This window comes from Pediculus humanus, genomic scaffold, assembly GCF_000006295.1.
Source record: "Pediculus humanus corporis 1103172107540 genomic scaffold, whole genome shotgun sequence".
Classification (NCBI taxonomy): domain Eukaryota; kingdom Metazoa; phylum Arthropoda; class Insecta; order Psocodea; family Pediculidae; genus Pediculus; species Pediculus humanus.
The window spans coordinates 472,417-490,926 of record NW_002987155.1 but is presented as its reverse complement, the minus strand read 5'-3'; the positions used below and the strand labels follow the sequence as shown (position 1 = coordinate 490,926).

At 32.8% G+C, this 18,510-nt stretch overlaps 4 protein-coding genes across 4 annotated transcripts; 2 read left to right on the top strand and 2 right to left on the bottom strand.

The window, feature by feature from the left end:
- Positions 1 to 322: 322 nt before the first annotated feature.
- On the bottom strand, positions 323 to 6,464 carry Phum_PHUM190070 (discs large protein, putative; the record flags this gene model as incomplete). Its single annotated transcript, XM_002425250.1, has 9 exons — positions 323 to 432; positions 541 to 760; positions 854 to 1,083; positions 1,179 to 1,411; positions 1,492 to 1,714; positions 1,796 to 2,082; positions 2,208 to 2,424; positions 2,511 to 2,776; positions 2,869 to 6,464. 9 exons carry the CDS (start codon positions 6,462 to 6,464, stop codon positions 323 to 325), a joined length of 5,382 nt encoding a protein of 1,793 aa, XP_002425295.1.
- Positions 6,465 to 7,309: 845 nt separating this feature from the next.
- Phum_PHUM190060 (uncharacterized protein) lies at positions 7,310 to 11,865 on the top strand (the record flags this gene model as incomplete). Its single annotated transcript, XM_002425249.1, has 12 exons — positions 7,310 to 7,430; positions 7,509 to 8,476; positions 8,559 to 8,898; positions 8,981 to 9,480; positions 9,579 to 9,705; positions 9,789 to 9,999; positions 10,079 to 10,296; positions 10,375 to 10,622; positions 10,709 to 10,851; positions 10,924 to 11,273; positions 11,361 to 11,584; positions 11,683 to 11,865. The coding sequence occupies 12 exons, from the start codon at positions 7,310 to 7,312 to the stop codon at positions 11,863 to 11,865; spliced, it is 3,633 nt and encodes a 1,210-aa protein (XP_002425294.1).
- Positions 11,866 to 13,357: 1,492 nt separating this feature from the next.
- Positions 13,358 to 15,753, top strand: Phum_PHUM190050 (uncharacterized protein; the record flags this gene model as incomplete). The annotated part of the gene is made up of 8 exons (XM_002425248.1): positions 13,358 to 13,427; positions 13,589 to 13,708; positions 13,791 to 14,042; positions 14,302 to 14,626; positions 14,706 to 14,827; positions 14,917 to 15,314; positions 15,404 to 15,535; positions 15,610 to 15,753. 8 exons carry the CDS (start codon positions 13,358 to 13,360, stop codon positions 15,751 to 15,753), a joined length of 1,563 nt encoding a protein of 520 aa, XP_002425293.1.
- Positions 15,754 to 16,186: 433 nt separating this feature from the next.
- Phum_PHUM190040 (uncharacterized protein) lies at positions 16,187 to 16,638 on the bottom strand (the record flags this gene model as incomplete). The annotated part of the gene is made up of 2 exons (XM_002425247.1): positions 16,187 to 16,504; positions 16,627 to 16,638. The coding sequence occupies 2 exons, from the start codon at positions 16,636 to 16,638 to the stop codon at positions 16,187 to 16,189; spliced, it is 330 nt and encodes a 109-aa protein (XP_002425292.1).
- Between the last annotated feature and the right edge of the window lie 1,872 nt (positions 16,639 to 18,510).

Genomic DNA, 18,510 nt, shown 5'->3' with positions numbered 1-18,510 from the left:
AACTTCTTCCCCTTCTTTTAACATTTTCCTTTTCTTTCCCCCCCCCTCTCCCCCCTCCCCCCTCTCTTTTCTCCAACAACTTTTTTTAAAAAACTAATTTTTGTAAACTTATTGCAACTTTCACCCGATTTGACACAATATTTCTCGGATTATTATATAATTCGAGTTGAACAAACTCCGAGAACGAAAAGAGTATTGTTTGATTGTAAATTTTTCCTTTTTCCTTTTTCCTTTTTGGTTCCTTCTCATTGAATATTTTTTTTTTTTTTTTTGGTAATGCTTCAACAATCCTTCCGCCATCTTTTTTCTTCATTTCTTATTATTAAAAATTTGTGCAAGGCATCCAAAGTGTTTTGCTTTGTTCGTGATCGACTGCGCTTTTGATTTGAGTGCACATGTACGCAATGTTGACTCCCGTGACTTGTATGACCACTGAAACGAAACCAAAAAAGTGAGAAATTTTTTTTTTTTTTTTGTGACGGTTGAAATCGCGACCGGAAACTCTTCCTCCTCCTCCTCCTCCTCAACAAAAAACATTACCCGATATATAATGCCTGCATTCCGCTTCGACTTTGATCGCGTGCTCGTACATTTCCTTAGCGGCCTTGGTTGATACCTTATCAGTGGCGTATCGAGCATCTTTAACTTCTTTTATGTGTTTCGTTGATTTAAATTTCATCAAGAGTACGATCGGGTATATCTGATGCTTGTGCAAACGTTCCACGGATTGAAGATTCACGTCGAGTATGCAATGGCTATTCTGCAAAAAAAAATAATCAATGATGATAATAATGATGATGGATGGATTCTCTTTTTTGCTCTTCGTATTTTTCGGGTTCAATCATATTCTCACTTTATCACAGACGTCTTTGAAAGTGCCAACCGTTGTGCACTCGTAATAATTTCCCTTTTTCCTATAATCGATGAACATTTTTTCAGCCATGGCTTTCTCTATAGTGCTTTGAGAACACTGCATTATTTGCGGAACGTGACGAACGAATTTATCCGGGAAATCCTGAAGGAGTTTTTCCGTCACCCAATCGGACAGTGGTCCGACTATTATGACGGGCCGATAAGTGGGATCTGAAGTCGAAAAAAAAAAAAAAATTTAAACGATTCAAATCCGTTTCGGATAGCAGACGACAAATTAAAAATAATAATAATAATAACGAACGCACAATCAAGTCTTTCGACTCTTTGATAAGAAAACAATGGAGTTTCTTCGTTCAGCGTTCCAGAATCGCTGTACCAATTCATCGTGGAAATAAAACTTGCCAATTCTTTCGAATCTCTCGACGAACTTCTCTGATGTTTTTTACGTCTGAAAAAACTTCGTCTGGCAGTTGTCGTTCCACGTCTCGAATCCGATTCCAAATCTCCCATGCTTTTTCTCAACATGTCTTCTTCGACCCTTTTGTTTAACATTAATTTTGATGAGAAATAAAAAGAAAAAGGATTCAAAATTCAAAGGTTCGATTTTTGAAAACTTACTTGTATTTACTTGGAATTATACCGTGTTGCTTTTTGCTACCGTATTCGTCAACGAGCCAGGCAGACCAATGACCGGGAACACGATCGAACATGGTGTTGTCGACGTACAAAATATCATCCTTGTGAAACCTCAACTGCAACGAATCGTTGCAATTTTCCGTTCGATCGAAAAGAGCCTTGATGTAAAAACTATCCCCGGGTTTGTCTTTGATTTCGTTGTAACCTTAAATCATCGCGAGAAGAATAAGTACGTGTGTATGCATCTCTTTCCGATAGCAAAAAATGTTTTGCTCTTCGTACTCACGATCGATGTTAAAAAGTGCTAAAATAGTAACTTTATCAGCGGGTTTTGCAAGTTCGTAAGCTGCTTCCTCGGCTGTCGCCTGCCTCAAATCCGTTCCCCTGCATTCCAATATTTGATCTCCGGTTCTCAGTCCGGCATTGTAAGCACTCGAGTCTACGAGAACGCTATGAACGAATATTCCGACGGCGTTACCTCCGACGAGACTTATACCAAGATTGCTACATTTTTTAGTTTCGATACAAACGTATCTGGGACCGTGTAAAGACTTTGTACCGTCGTTCGAACACCTGAAATCAAATTACTCACATATACATTTTCTTTTCTCCACCATCCCCCCCCGCCCCCCCTCCTCCTCCTCCTCCTCCTTTGACATTTGTACGAAACAACAACGAAAGGAGTTGATATAAAGTACCTGATGGCTGCGTTTTGCCGAGTAAGAGTTGAAATAACGGGTGATATTTGATTCCTCGTGAGAGTGGACTGAGCAAACGTTCCCCTCATATTACCATTACTGGGTTCACCCGTCGATTTCCTACTGCTTTTGGGCGAATTGCAAGGAGTTGTTGAATCCGACTTTGAATGACTTTCGTCATCGCTGGTACTCGGTGATGCTTCCGCCTCGTGATATTCTGAAAATACCCATGACGTGTTAAATGAAATCACTTTTAACTCAATCATTTGTGCCAACTTTAAATGAATGAGATTTATTACTCACTATCGGGATTATATTCCACTAGCATCGTAATAGAATTCCCGCATTGTTGAAGTACGCTTGCTGCCAAATTGAACGTTGCCTTCCTCAAATTAATCCCGCAGACATCGAGTATTTGATGACCGATTAATAGTCCAGCCTTACTGGCAATACTGTTTTCCGTCACCGAAGAAACGAAAATCCCACCGCACTTGGGAGATGCGATTTGAATACCCAAAGGTTCGACCGATTTGTCTATTTGAACTCGCCTTTTTTCACCAGGAGCAGCTCTAAAAAAAAAAATACAAAATTCCTTACTCATTAGAATTACGAATTTTAAAAAAAAATCCACCGCCAATTAATTTAATTTAATTGCACTCACTCGTTATGATTACAGTAGTAATCCGGTAATGAATTCCTCTTGTTTTCCCTTCCCGGTCTCAACACTTCATAAGTGTAATAGGGTGGCATAGGACTACCTCTTTCAGAAGTTCTTTCTATGCTTCCGGTTGACATTTTTCCAGCGTTCGTTACGCTAGGATTACTGGGGATTCGAATTCGAGGATTTTCTTTTTTACGGGGAAACGTTCCCACTTCGTGTCCGAGTAACGACGAAGAAACAACCGGAGATTTTATTTCATCTATCCTGTTGTAAGGAGGATGAGTGTGACCGGGTGGTAAGGATAGAGATTTGGCGTAATCTATGGAAGGAGAGTGAGAGTGAAAAGGTTGCTGTGGAGTCCTGGGCGGATCGAAACCGCTGAAAATACCGATGGAATCTCCGCTGTGAGTGAAAGACACGTGAGTCGGACTCTGGTACCGGGTTGCGTGCGAATGCAAATGATGAGGATATGGGTAATGGGATAAAGAACGAAGGCCGGTCGATGGATAAAGTTGAGAATGCCCACGTGCGTGAGGTGGTAAAGAAGTCTCGATTGGACTGACGTTACTCTCGCTGTCACTTACTGCATATCTACTTTTTCTGCAGGCATAATAATCTATTATATCTTTCCCGGTATTTCCTGACTTGACGGAAAGATCTGTACTACCGTCCGATGGGTCTTGCACACTTAGATTGTCTCTGTCCGTATCTCTTTCAAATTCAATACTCGCTTCTTTGAAAGGTGACGAAGGAAATGAATGCATTAATTGACCAGATTTAGAGAATGGTACAACAAAATCGCTAACCGGTCTTTGCGTTCCTGCTCGCCTTGGAAGATTCGTTTGATATTTGTTGACTGAGTTGTTGGATAAAATATCAGAGAGTGGTAATCTTACTTTTGTTTTTCGAGGGTGTACGATTGTTCCTGTGCCCTGCTGAATAATTGGGCCACCTCTGACCTTGGGCCACGTTCCCCCATTGTGCTCCAATACTTTCTCCTTTCTTTTACTTTGCTTCGTGTGATAAGTATCTATAACCGAATCTAATTCGGCTATTGCATCATCCTGCTCTCTTTCAAAACCATCTCTCACAGGGGAAACGTTTCTCGCGTGTTTTTTTTCTTCTCTCTTAACATTTTTTGGAGTTGTTACATTGTGAAATTTTTCTCTTATTGTATTCCAAGTCACTGAATTTACATTGCCCTTTGACCTGGCATTGGATTTTGATTTTGTTCCTTGGTTAGAAGAATTAATGTACAGACGATTAGGAAGAAATTCATCGGTCGAAGATGATTCAAAGCTCAAATTTTCCGTTTGGGAAGCGTTATCGACCACTTTTTTAAAATGATTGTTTGAATGATCCTTAGAAGGACTGTTGGAATTCCTTGAGTTACCCAAACCCCTGTCATCTTCTGTGCTTCCGTGTTGACCTCCACTTCCGTTTTTTAGAGTTGTTATGGTGATCATATCTCTAGCCTCGTCTAAAATTGACATGGCTTCTCTCGCGCTTTTCATTCCGTCCATGGTTTTATTATTTATACTTAATATTCTATCTCCTACTGCTAAGTTTCCCTCTTTGGCAGCTAAAGATCCCGAACTTATTTTCGATATATAAATTCCTGTTCCCAAAGATAACCCATGTTCATAATTTAAATGAGTTTGAAGTTGTGTCGTCTGAAGGCATCTGGCTCCCACTCTTCTACGCCTTCTTACCACCATGCTCGCAGTATTACCATTTGATCTTATAGTTTCCATAACCATTCTCTTACTTACATTTGTGCAATCTAAGTTATTAACCCTACTAATGCAATCATTAACTTTAAGTTTTCCATCAATAACACTACCTTTGGTAACTGAAGAAACATAAATTGCACTATCATTTGGAAACTGAGGGTCATCCCTTCCTCCGACTAAATCAAATCCCAAGTCACCATCCGAAGCCAAACCGGTAAGATCAATCTCTAATATTTCAGTTTCCCATTCTTGCAAGTCTGTATCAATGGCAGAATCATGGCTGTGATTATGTCCCACAGCATGAAATTGCTGCACTCTACTCTCTTTCTCTATCTGGGCTTCAATTTTTTCTTTTAATTCTTTCAATTCTTTCGATGCTTCATTTCTTTGTTTTTTTATATCATCAGAATCTCTTAAAGCTTCAGCCAAATCTGATACAGCCCTGTCTCTTTCTTTTCTCAAACGGTCACATAAAGTTCTTATGCTTTCTCTCTCCAGCACGATTTTATCTCTCTCATTAAATGCCCAGTCTCTTCTCCTCTTTGAAACTTCTGCTTCCTGCGTGGCTTCTTGAAGTTCAGCTTGCAATTTATCCAATTGTTTTCTTAAAACATCTAATTCCTGATTGGCTTGATCTAAATTATCCATTCTTTCCTTTTGAGAAATACCATATAAATCTCTTGTACTTGAAGAAACTTCCGTTTGATCTTTTCTCGAATTATCTCTTTCTCTATTATAAGCATTAAATTCTATTCTAGATTTAAAACCAGTATTCGAATCCTCTTTGGCTGTATATTCCCCAAATTTTTCTCTAAGATCGTTACATTCTTTTAATGCTTTATCTCTATCGTGAAGTGCCGACTGAATTTCCCTTTTGAGAGTTTCCATTTGGTAGGATAAAACTTTTTTTTCCTCTGCAAAATCTTTATTTTGCGCTTGTAGAGTTTTATTTTTTTTTATTTCTTGTGATAAATCATCAGTCAATTTCTCCATTTCTTTATGTACAGAATCTCTTTCGCTCATAATCAATGAATATTCATGCATGGCAGCATTTCTTTCTTCCGTGAGCCTTTTTATATCTTTGTTGGTTTTCATTTTGAAAATCATAGCCTGATTTATTTCCTTGACCGCCTCATCGTGCTGTTGTTGAACTTTAGACAAAGCATCTCTATATTCATTTCTTTCCCTAAGAGCAATGTCCCACTGCATGATAACAGCAGTACACTGCTGTTTCAAACCGTTCCTTTCTCTTATAGCATCATTTCTTTCTTGAACGACTTCTTCATATTGACTTTTGCTTCTTCCCAACTCTTCTTGAGCAAGTTCTAGTTTATTTACAGCTGCTGTATGAGAAGCTAATACATCATCATGTCTCTTTCTTAAAGAATCATAATCATCTTTCAATGATTCAAATTTTCTCGATAGCGAAACATAATGTTGATTAACTGAATCCGGATTACTGGAGTCATTGGCAATTATTTCCTGTTGATCTTGAGATTGTAAAACTGAAACATCTTGTTGAAGATTTTGAATTTCTCTTTCTAATCTTTGCTTTTCTGCTGCTAATTCACTATATTTAACTCTCAAAGTGGAAGACTCTTGAGCTGATGCTTCAAGTTGATTCATTGCTGCCCTGTGCTGATTTCTATAATAGTCTAATTCTTTGGATGTATGATCACATTGACGAGACATATCACTATTTTGACGTCGCAATAATTGAACCTCTAACAATGCTTTTTCATATTGTTGTTTTAAGCTGTCGTGATCACGACTACTAGAATTCAAACTTCTTTCACTGTTGGTGTAATTAAGAGAAGATGGACCGCTGCCAGCACTTTCCAAAGAAGATGCTCCCGAAGCCATTATTCAAATATATATATATATCTATATATATATAAATTTTTTTTTTTTTAAAGCAAAAATAATAATGCGTCAGCTGCTCTTCATTTTAGCTATTTGTTCCATTGTAATCAACTGGAAAGATATTTTGTCATTATCAGTAACAACAATGTACATTACTTCCTACGAATTTTCACACGAATGTCGTATTAAAAGACTTATTAAACATAATTTAATTACGCGTAGGATTTACCAAATAAATTTTTTTTTTTGAGCACACAAATTAAGGACCACCATTTTAAAAATGATATGCTCAAAAAATTACTTCCTGGATTGACACAAATGGCGGTGGCCTATTTTAATTTTAAACTACAGGTTCAAGACAGGGTTGGCACCATGTAAATGTAATTTCTGCGCATGTCTATATGTGACGCGGATTTAATGCATAAAAAAAAAAGAATTAAATTTAAAATCAAACAATTTGAAATATTGTCACACACTTTTACATTCGGAAAATAATTTATAATTAAATGTGCAACAATTTGAAATAAATATTCGGAGAAACATATAAATTTTTTTTTTTTTTTTCAAAGTTTTGTTTCTGACAAACAAATTTTTTTTTTTTTTCTACATTTAGCTTTAACTACAAAAAAAACTTGATAAATTTTTTTTTTGTAGCTTATGTTGGTAGGAAGAAATTTCACTACGTGTCAGAAGAACATAATAAAAACAGTTCTTAACCGATTTCCTTTAACATCTACTGCTTTTTGTCATCTGGTTAAAATCAAAACATGATATTAACAAGTAGCCTGATAAATTGCTAACAAAAATATCTATAATTTTTCCTTTCTGATTGTTATGATAACCAAATGCGATCTTCTGTGAGTGTAATTCTTTCTGCTCCCGCGCCAGACACTAATATGTCGCATCCGGATTACGAACAAACTTCTCACGATCATTGTTCGATTTTAGTTTTAATTAAACACATAGGTAAGTTTGTGCACCGTACTACAATTCAAAAAGAACTCATTGCCATAAAGTTAATCACAATAATCTTTTAATTTTCAGGAGAAGAATTAAAAGTAAAATCGTTTGACAAAGTTTTTGATAAGATAAGTCAAATAAATAGAATAAAAATAATTGATTCAGCTGGTCTTTCAAGATACATTTGGGCCCGTTATATTAAAGATTACCCCGTTGAAAATAATGATTGGGGAGATTTTCAAACTCATAGACGACTTTTAGGTTTAATTACAGTAGGAAAATGCAATACTCAAGTTGAACTTAACGAATTATGCAGAATCCATGAATCATTGAAAGTAAAGTATGTGTCAACATTATTCGATTCCCAATGTATTATATTTGGTTTGACAGAAAACAAATGTCCAGTGAATAGTGATGTGCCTGATCCCACACCATTTACAACACCATCCAACTTTAAAACAAGAGGTCTTTTTTATCCTGACATAGAAAGTTTTGTAAACATCGATTCAGATATGCACGACTTTTTGTCATCGTTATTTTGGGTTTTGGAATCAAAACGTCAAGAAAGATCCAGGGAAAAAATTGATAAAGTTTCATTACTCTTGGCACCATTTGAAAAAAAAGACTTTGTCGGATTAGATTTGGAATCGAAAACAAACAAGAAAAGATGTGTCGGACGAATGACAAAACATTTAGGAGATTTGTCTCTACAAGTTGGTCTTTTACCTGAAGCACTCGGGTTTTATCATTCTGCTGTCGATATTTTGAGAGCTGTAAATGATTGGCTATGGTTAGGTGGTGCTTTAGAAGGATTGTGTGCTGCATCAGCTTTGGTACTGTATCCTCATCTGCACAGAACATATTCCCTTAATAAAAATTCATCATCCCAAGATGATCAATCCAATAAATCAAAGTCCAATGATGTAGAAGACAATTCTACGATTAATGGAATCGTTCCTAATTCGACTGACATTGTCAACACTGTAACAAACAACCTTCCAGCCTCTGATATTCCAAAATATTACAGAGAAGCCATATTACATTATAGTAAAGTTTGTATTTCATGAATACCAAATTAAGAGTTACTTACACAATTTTCTCAACAATCGAATTAATTTTCTCTTTTCATTTCAGTATCAAAATGCCGGAATCATAGAAACAGAATCTTGTTTTAAAGCTGCTAGAATTTCCATAGAGCAAGGCATGATTTTACTAGCAGCAACAGTATTGCAAAATGTAGTTTTTATAAATCTTCAATTGAGCGAACATGAAAAAATTCTCAGGTTCACAATGTTGGCAGATTTGTACAAGCAAATTGGATTTTTGAGAAAAGCATCGTTTTGCAGTCGATTGGCTGCGACAAGATTTGTATCGGCTCAAAATCCAACTCCAGATTGGACTCAGTGTTACAATTTTATTCTTCAAGCTTTATCAGGTCATAAAATGACACTTGATCCCAATGAATTTCCCAAAGGTAAATATAAAAATGTTTTTCTTTTTTTTTTTCCTTTTTTTCTTCCTCTCCATAAAATTCATGTGTAATTCATTTATTTCAGACGGTCTCCAAGGTTGGTCATCTTTACAAATACAATTATTGAGAGAATTGGTTGTAGCAGCTCGAAGAATGGACCATCCAGCATTAGCAACAAGGCACATGACGTTTCTTCTCCAAACTCTTTGGAATCAATTATCTCCGGCCGATCAAAGGGATTTCGCTTTACAATTACAGCAATTTGCATCACAGTGCGAAGGCTCTCCCGTTCCTTTAGTTTTGGATTCTGGAGTGGTGATACCTCCAGCCAACTTGATGAACATACCCGAGGCTAAGTCGTTTCAATTAGAGAATTTATTACCACATTTGAGACCTCAAAAAATAGAAAAGTTGAAAGAGGATTCCGGACCTTTTCTTTTCACTCCAATTAATTTCGGATCCCTCGACAGAAGAAGTAATAAAAGCGGCGGGAAAATTGAGTACGTTTGGGTCGAGGGTGACGTTTGTGAAGTCGTGGTTAAATTTCAAAATCCTCTCCCGTTCGAATTAAAAGTTTCGGATGTGGTACGTCATTATTAAGAAGGAAAAAATTATTATTATTATTATTTTCAGTTGTGGTAGACATTTTTTAACCGTAAACTTTTCTTTTTTCTTTTTTCCAGAGGCTTCTAACGAGCGGCATCGTTTTCGAAAGTATTCCTACTTCGATTTCCATACTCCCGGAATCGGGATTGCAGCAATGTATTTTGTCAGGGATTCCGAAAGAAGTGGGAGATTTAGAAATTTTAGGTAATCTTCAAAATGACTTCAATGACATCAACGGAAACATTACATCCGTAATAATATATTATTATTATTATTAAACTCATCAGGTTATTCGACGCATACGTTGGGAGTGAAATCCAATTGCCAATTGAAGCACATACAAAGCTTTCAGTGCAGTAAATTCACGGTTGAAGTCATACCTGCATTGCCACAGATAACAGTAGGTACATCATTACCCAAGAGTCTTACTTGCACACCCCTGGGAAATTCGTCCCATATTGTCGCAAACGGAAGTCTTACTCTCTACGCCGGAGAAACGTAAGTAAATTTTCTTTTTAAACATCAAATTTTAAAATGTTCATTTTTAATTTATTTTTTCTTGTAATTTTTATTTCAGGTCCGAGTGCACCATCACCATAACGAATAATAGTCAGTATCCGGTCGAATTGTTAGAAATAACAATGCAGTCCATATTAGATTTAGAAGTCCAAGCACAAACGTTTCAATGGAATAAAGAAAGTCTCATGTCGGAACTTCCGCTACAGCCTGGAAGCGTGTGTTCATTCGCCGTAAATATTCATGCGACGGCCGATTTCCTGTCACCGCCGATGGACGGTAAGTACATATATATTTTATATTCCGTTTTATTTTTAACGGTTAAACGTTATCAATTTATGTGGGGTGGGGGGGTAGATACTTGCGTGCTGTACGGAGGTGCTGGAGAAAGTGGAAGCCAACCAAACAGTCTATTAGGTTCCGGACCCTTTTCCCTACCGTCTCATTTAAGTTCTCCTTCGATGAGTCGAAAGCAACCATCCTCTCGGAGAACGGATCATTCTTCGTCGTTTCGTTCGACGGGAAGTAGTAGCAGTCGATCTGGGAGTAGTATGAGATTACCCCCGTCTCCGATATCAAAAGTCGTGTTACCCTATTCTAACAAGGTAGAATTATTTTCTTTTTGATGATGTTCCAGAAATTCCAGAAGTTTTTAACCGGAATTAATTTTTTTTAAATTTCTTTCTTCAAGTACACCGAAGGACAATTGAAAATTCGTTACTCCGGTGGACCCGGTCTCGAAGCCGGATATTGTAGAATGAGCGTCGTTTCTATCAATTTAGAAGTATTGCCATCAGTGCATATTACCGGTTGGGATGTCATACCAGCGGAAACGTGAGTGATTTTGCCAAGTATCGTACTATCATCAATGCCTTCTTTTGTTAAAATATCAACACATATTTACAGGAGTACGCAGTTTTATTTAGTTTTGGACATTGCCAACATGACGAATCACGAGCTTGAACTTCATTACGCTCCGACAAAGTGTATGCTCATGGAAGGGAACGAGTCGTGTCGGATTCCGGTTCCGATAGAAAGATGTCCGCTGTCGAAAATTTCCAAATTGTACAAAGAAGGCACGATTTCGTTTCAAGATCGTTTAGAATTGGCGAAAATATGTAGCGAGCACATTGCTTCTTTGGCGGACATTACGTGGAGGTTGCCCGCATCCGGAACGACCGGAAAAGCTTCCCTCAAAGGCATTTCTCTCACCACTGATATGTTAGATATAGTTAGAATGTCTCCATTGCAATGGGGTAATGATATAACCATTATAAAAAAAATATTCCCGTTCGAATGCGAAAAACATGGCCGCATTGAACAAAATTTGTTATTTTTTATAGACGTGACATTAAATTCGCAACAAATTAAACCGCAGGAAGATTTGAGTTATCAGGTCGGTGAATGCGTGCAGTTGGGAGTCACGATTCATAACTTCTTGGAAAAACCGTTGAAAAAAGTCACCCTCGTTTTGCAATGTTATCAAGATTACAAAAATGGTAACAGCAATCACAGATTAGAAACGAGATTAGCTTATTCCGGTGCCGATAAAGTTCTCATACCGATGGTGAGTTTAATACCAAAAGCTAATCCCAAAGCCAAAGCGTTTTAACAAAGAAAGGATTATCATTATCCTTTGATTTTCTTTTTCTCTCTCATGTTCAGATCGAACAACGTAACAGCGTTTATCACGAATACAATTTGATTTTTTTCAACTGCGGTCAATTCAAAATAGGAATGCAATGCGTATCCCAAGAGAATTCTTCATCTACCTCAAAATCGGATAGAGCCAACACGAGTCATTCTTGGAAATACATTCCACCAATAGAGATAAACATAGTCGAATAGTTGTCATATGCGTCTATATAAAATTTTTTTTTTTTTTTTTTTTTTTTTTTACGAAAATTGTACAAGCTCAAGACTGTGATATTTGTATTAAGTAAGATTTTATTTTATTATTATTATTATTATTATTACTGCTATTTTTCCCCCACGTAAATTAGTAAAATGTAATCCGCACGTATATAAAAATAGTTTTTTTTGTTTCGTTTGTTCATTCCCGTATTATTATTATTATTTGTTGTTGTTGTTGTTGTTGTTTTTACACATCACAAAATCACTTTCACGACACTATAAAATCACCCGTTTGTACAATTAATGAATGAAATCGTGACGTCATTATTAACAAAGTACAAACATTAGAATTGCACAATTAAAATAAATTATTTTTGAAAACTTATTTTTAAAAAAAAAATTATTATTATTTTTTTTTTTTAATCGTAAAACACATAAGATTTTTCAATTATTATTTTTGTATTTATTTATTTGTTAATTAAAATAATAATAAATTTTTTAAAGTTTAAATAAATAAATAAAAATTTTAATCGGTTAACTGTAATAAGATGTAAAAAAATTAAATCCCATAAATTTTTCATGAGTTCTTCTATGTTTACATAAAAAACACATTTGTTTAATTATTATTATTATTATTATAAACAAATTTAATAAATTTAATATGATTATGATGAATTATGTACGAGGAAAAAATTTAAAAAATAAAAAAATGTTTAATTAAATGTAAACATCACAAATTTACACTCAATCGTTTAATTTTTTTACACATAAAAAAACTCATGAAAAATTATATAATAAAATAATTAATAATCATTTTTAATAAATTTTTTTTTTTTAATCAAATAAGTTTAAACTAAATTAACTAAGTTAATTTAATTTCCCCTTTCCCCCCCCTTTTTTTTTTTTTTTTAATCAATAATGAATTATCGAATGTTATTATTATTTTAAAAATATATTATCGTAGAGAGAGAAAAAAAAAGATGTATTAATTATTATTATTATATTATGTAATTTTTTTAATTTAAATTTAAAAAAGTAATAAAAAACTTTATGTAATAAATACTTTTATTTCTCTCTCTCTCTCTCATGAATTTTGTTCATGTTTGAATTAATAAAAATTTAAACGAAAAAAATGTGAATGTAAGAAGAAGAAGACGACAACAAATATATATAATTTTATTGTTTGTTTCGATATTAATAATAATAATAATAAATGTCAAATTGTACTTTCTATTGATATTTTTTTTGTCTAATAATGTTTTTCATAGATTTTCTATATTGATTGATATGGATATTTATGTATATTATCAATTAACGTTTTAATATTGTCAATGTTTAATGTAAAAAAACATTTTTTAATGTTTTCTTGAATGAATCTTTCTCTTTTTTAAGGGGGAGAAAACCTTAAATGGTTATAAAGGAGGTCAGTTGTTAAAAAAAAAAAATCATTCATTTTAATCCCAGTATTTGGTCAGTCAGTTGTATTATGGAGGTGTTTAAGAGTAGGTTGTACTTACGGTTATTATTTCTATTCACTTTCGCTCAATTAACTTCTGGTGAGTGAGTGAGATTTTTTTAATACACTTTGTTATATATATATATGAAATTACTATAATAAAAATCTACCGTTTACACGTTAATGTTTTGTTTCGTTTCGATTTTATATATATACACTTATTTATTAATCGTTTACGTTGATTTTTAAATTATTTTATAGGCCGCGATATAAAAACCACTGTACCTTGTATAGAAAATGGAAGGTTTTATAGAAATCCAAAACAATCACGAGCTAAAGTTTGGTTGGCAAACGAATGTGCTAAATATTATCTTTGTTTAGGTAAATTTAATAATTATAATAAAAAGATACTAATTTTTGTCACATTTTAAATGCACACGTACACCGTTAAAAAATTTTTCAGATGGAGAAGTATTCGAATTCAAATGTTCTTTCGGATTGCTTTTTGACGTTAAGCGCCAAATTTGTGATTTCAAAGGAAACGTTGATAATTGTGACGTGTTCGCAGAATGGAAAGCGCCAAAACCACTTTTAAATGGCGCCGGTTGTTTAAAAGATAACGAATTAGGTTGCGCTGATGGAACTTGTTTAGTCAGCGAATTTTTTTGCGATGGAAGTGTTGATTGCCCGGATGAATCAGACGAAGGATGGTGTGGTAAGGTTTAATTACAAAATTCATTTTCAAATAATAACCTGCTTCGAGCAAACTAAATTTGTTGTCTTTACAACCAAAATAATAATAATAATAATAATTAAAAAATATTTTTCTGACTTTCCATTTTCGATGGTAATTTGCTTTCTCTCATAATAAAAGCCCTTATATGAAATTTTTAAATTTCAAGTTATTTATTATTATTGTTATTTTATTCAAAAGGATTACTAATGAAACTTTCTCAAAATTTTTTTCGTAATAGATCTTAATTACGATCCTCACGGTGCACTACCTTGCGATCCGAAAAAATGTAAACTTCCTAAATGTTTCTGTTCGAAAAATGGTACCCTTCCACCTGGACATTTACAAATTAACGAAATTCCACAAATGATATTACTTACATTTGACGATGCCATAAATGTTGAAAATTGGAATCTTTACATGGAACACATATTTACTCCTGAAAGAAAAAATCCAAATGGTTGTCCAATTAAAGGAACTTTTTATGTTTCACATCAATTTAATAATTATCAACAAACTCAAAAAATGTGGAACAATGGACACGAAATTGCTGTTCATTCTGTAACGTAAGCAAAAAAACTATAAAAATCATCAAGGATGAATATTTTAAAACAATTTCTTTTGTTAATATAATTATGTTTTCAGTCATAGGGGACCAGAAGAATGGTGGAGCAGAAATGCTACAATCGAAGATTGGTTTGACGAAATGGTGGGACAAGCGAATATAATTAACAAATTTGCTTTCGTACGATTGGATGAATTACGAGGTAGGTTTTTATCGTTAAAAAAACAAACTTGTTTTTACCTATAAATTTTTCATATTTAAAACAAAATCTTTTTTTCTTTTTCGTTTCAGGAATAAGAGTACCATTTTTAAAAGTCGGATGGAATAAACAATTTTTAATGATGAAAGAATTTGGTTTTTTATATGATTCTTCAATCGTGGCACCATTTTCCAATCCACCTTTATGGCCGTACACATTAGATTATAAAATGCCTCATAAATGTCAACCCGATCAAAATTGTCCTACAAGATCATATCCAGGTATTTGGGAAATTGTTTTAAATCAGTTCAGTGCAGGAGGATATACCTGTACAATGATCAATAACTGTCCAGCGAATATGTCAGGCGATGAAGTTTACAATACTCTTCATCGTAATTTACAAAGACATTACACAACAAACAGAGCACCTCTCGGTCTTTTTTTTCACAGTTCATGGTTTAAGAGACCTGACTACATGGAAGCGTTCAAGGTAATTTATATTTTTTTTTTGTCAATAATAAATTTTTAATTTGTTAAATTGTATTCAAACAATTTTTTTTTTTTGTTTTTTTTTTTCAGAAATTTTTAGATGATGTTTCGTACAAGAATGACGTTTGGTTTGTTACCAATTGGCAAGCGATACAATGGATTCAAAATCCTACACCGACGAATAAATTAAATGAATTCCAACCTTGGACTTGTCAAAAAAAGGTAAGTTCAAATTATTTTTATTAATAAATAAATGTATGAAGTGAGTAATTAGGAAAATTGTTATTTTTAAATAGTTTGAACCTCATGAAATAGCTTGTGCACTACCAAATACGTGTAAACTCTACAGCAAAATATTACATGGGGAAAGATTTTTGTACACTTGTGCAGAATGTCCACAACAGTATCCATGGATTAGAAATGAATTCGGACAAGACTGATGTTAACTAAAATTTTTTTTTTTTTTACGAAATTATTTAATTGATTAAATCGATAATTTTAAACAAAATGGCGACTTACATTTAAATATTAGTAAACTAAACTTTCTAGTCTATTTCTTTAATAAAAATTTTTTTTGATTATTGCATTAATACACATCACAAAAGCCAAAGAATCGTAAAAATTTTTTTATTTTATTTTATTTCTTTACAACTTTAAAAAAAAAAAGGGGCAAAAAACAGTACAAAATTATTATTATTATTACGAGGAGAGAAAAACTGAGAAATTACTATTAAATGTACATTATCACATAATTATAATACTAAATTATTCTAACACATGGTGTACAGGTTATTAAAAACTGTAGAAAATTTTTTTTTTTTTTTATGTTACAAGTCAATAATTGTACTTTCAATACACATTTCAACAAAATTATTATTCTTCTTGTTGAACAAATGGATTTGATATGCTTTCCATTCCATCTGTGGGACATATTAGCACAACCGATGTACCTCTGCACACGACTAAACCTAACATTCTCGTGTCTACTGTTAATTTGTACGAATCATCTGGATCTCTTAAAAATTCAGTCGTATTGTCTAATACCAAATTTAAAAGAGGATCAAATCCTTTTAAAATTCCAGCAGCTTCTCTACCTCCAGCAAATTTAACTCTTATACTCTTTTCTAAATATTTTGATAAATCCAATATACTTTCTTTTCTTTTTTTTTCCTTTTGATCTCCTTGACCCCCCTGCTATAATAATAATAATAAAAAATAAGAAAATTTATAATGGCTTACCTCTACTATAAATTAAATTAAATTAATAATGAAAGATATTATTCTGCATTAAGAATTATTGCAATTGAACTAACAACGAAATGCATTTATTTAGAAATTGATAACTTTTCTTATTAAATTATTAAATAAACCGTAAAACATTTATTTAATTTTTTTAATTGAAATTTTACACGAATTGTTATTTCTAACCAAACCGGGTTAAAATTAAACTTCGAACTCGGAATAATAATAATTATTATTAAGATAAAACTAAAATTTATTTTTATTATTAAAAAATTAATAAATTACCCCAGAAGATTTACTACCAGCACTCATAACTAATATATTTAATCATACACAAATTTATAAAAAAATAACGATTTTGTAGTACTGAGCGGTATAGCATAATCGTTTGAGTTTTTTTTATTACGTCACAGGGGAGAAATTACTGAGGCGCTAACATTTTTTCGGAAGCTGATTTTCTTACTCTATGACTTACTTTTTGGCTGCGAGAGGTAATTTTGTTACACGAACAGTATAATCAATTAGAAAAGTTTCATTCGATGTGTTAACTACTAAGAGTTTTTTTTTTTTTTTTTGATTTTATTTTAACTTTAAATTAAAATAAGTGCATATCGAAAGTTTTTATTATTTTCCGTCGATCTATCAATAAAATAAAACATCGTTTCTTTTTTTTTTCCGGTAAAATTTCATTAAAATTAAATCACGGTAATTTTTTTTTTCATTATACTAATATCATTATTATTAATAATAAATAATTTGAAATTAATATTTTAAAAAAATTATATATAAGTAAATCATAACTTTAATTCTGATAAATAACATTAAGGCTATTTAATATTTATAAAATAAAAGAAAAAATTTAAGTCTAGACAAAAAGGGCAAAAAAAAAAAAAATCTCACAACTCTTATATATAAAAAATGTTTTTAAAAAGAGGGGGAACTGATCAAACACATATGGCGGTTTTCGGTTAAATAATATCAAAGCGTTTACAAAAAAAAAAAATTTTTTTTTTTTATTTCCCCCCTTTTTTTTATAAAAAAAAAAAAAAATTTTAATCCATTTGTAAAATATATATATATATGAATTATTATTATTATAAACGGGGGATTAATTTTCTTCTTTTTTAAATAATTTGAACATTTTCTCTCTCTCTCTCTCTCTCTCAAAAGAAAAATTTATTCTTAATTAATTATTATTAACAATTAATAAATCGATAACGAATCATGTATCATTATTATTATTATTATTATCCACCATTAAACACGACAAGGCTACTTGTCGGAGTTTTTTAAGTATTTATCCGAGGTTTCTACCCGATTCTTATGACTATTATCGATTTCGGTGTGCCACTTATTATTATTATTACTACATTATTATTAATATTTGAGTCCGTCTTTTTCGATAAAAACGATTTTTCCGAACTGGGCTCCGGTGACTAACATCTTCGGAGTGGCCAGTATCGAAGCATAATTCACGACCTTGACTTCTTGAGTACTACAGTCGACCAAGATTTGTTATTAACTCTTACTTTGTTATTTAATATTATTAATAATAATAATAATTAACAGTACTTGACGTTCTCAGACGGTAAATTATCGTCATCATCACTCATCATCATGATTATTTTGATTTCAGACAGAAAAACGAGGGAAAACGATAAATTTTTGGCGCGCCATTTTGTAAATAAAAATTTTGAAAAATGAATTTTTATATAAATTTTATTTTTTTGATGTTGGCAATAACGATGTTTGATGAAAAAACCGTTCGAGCGGCACCTGCAGTTTCGTGAGTAATATTACGAGTTTGGTTTTTTTTTTCGTTTTTTTATGGATTTATTTATTTCGGTTGTTATCGTTTTTAAATTGATTACTTTTTAAAGGCACGAAGATATCAGAGACGCCATTTTATCATTGGTCACGATATTTCGCGATAATAGTGACAAATTAGAAAGGCA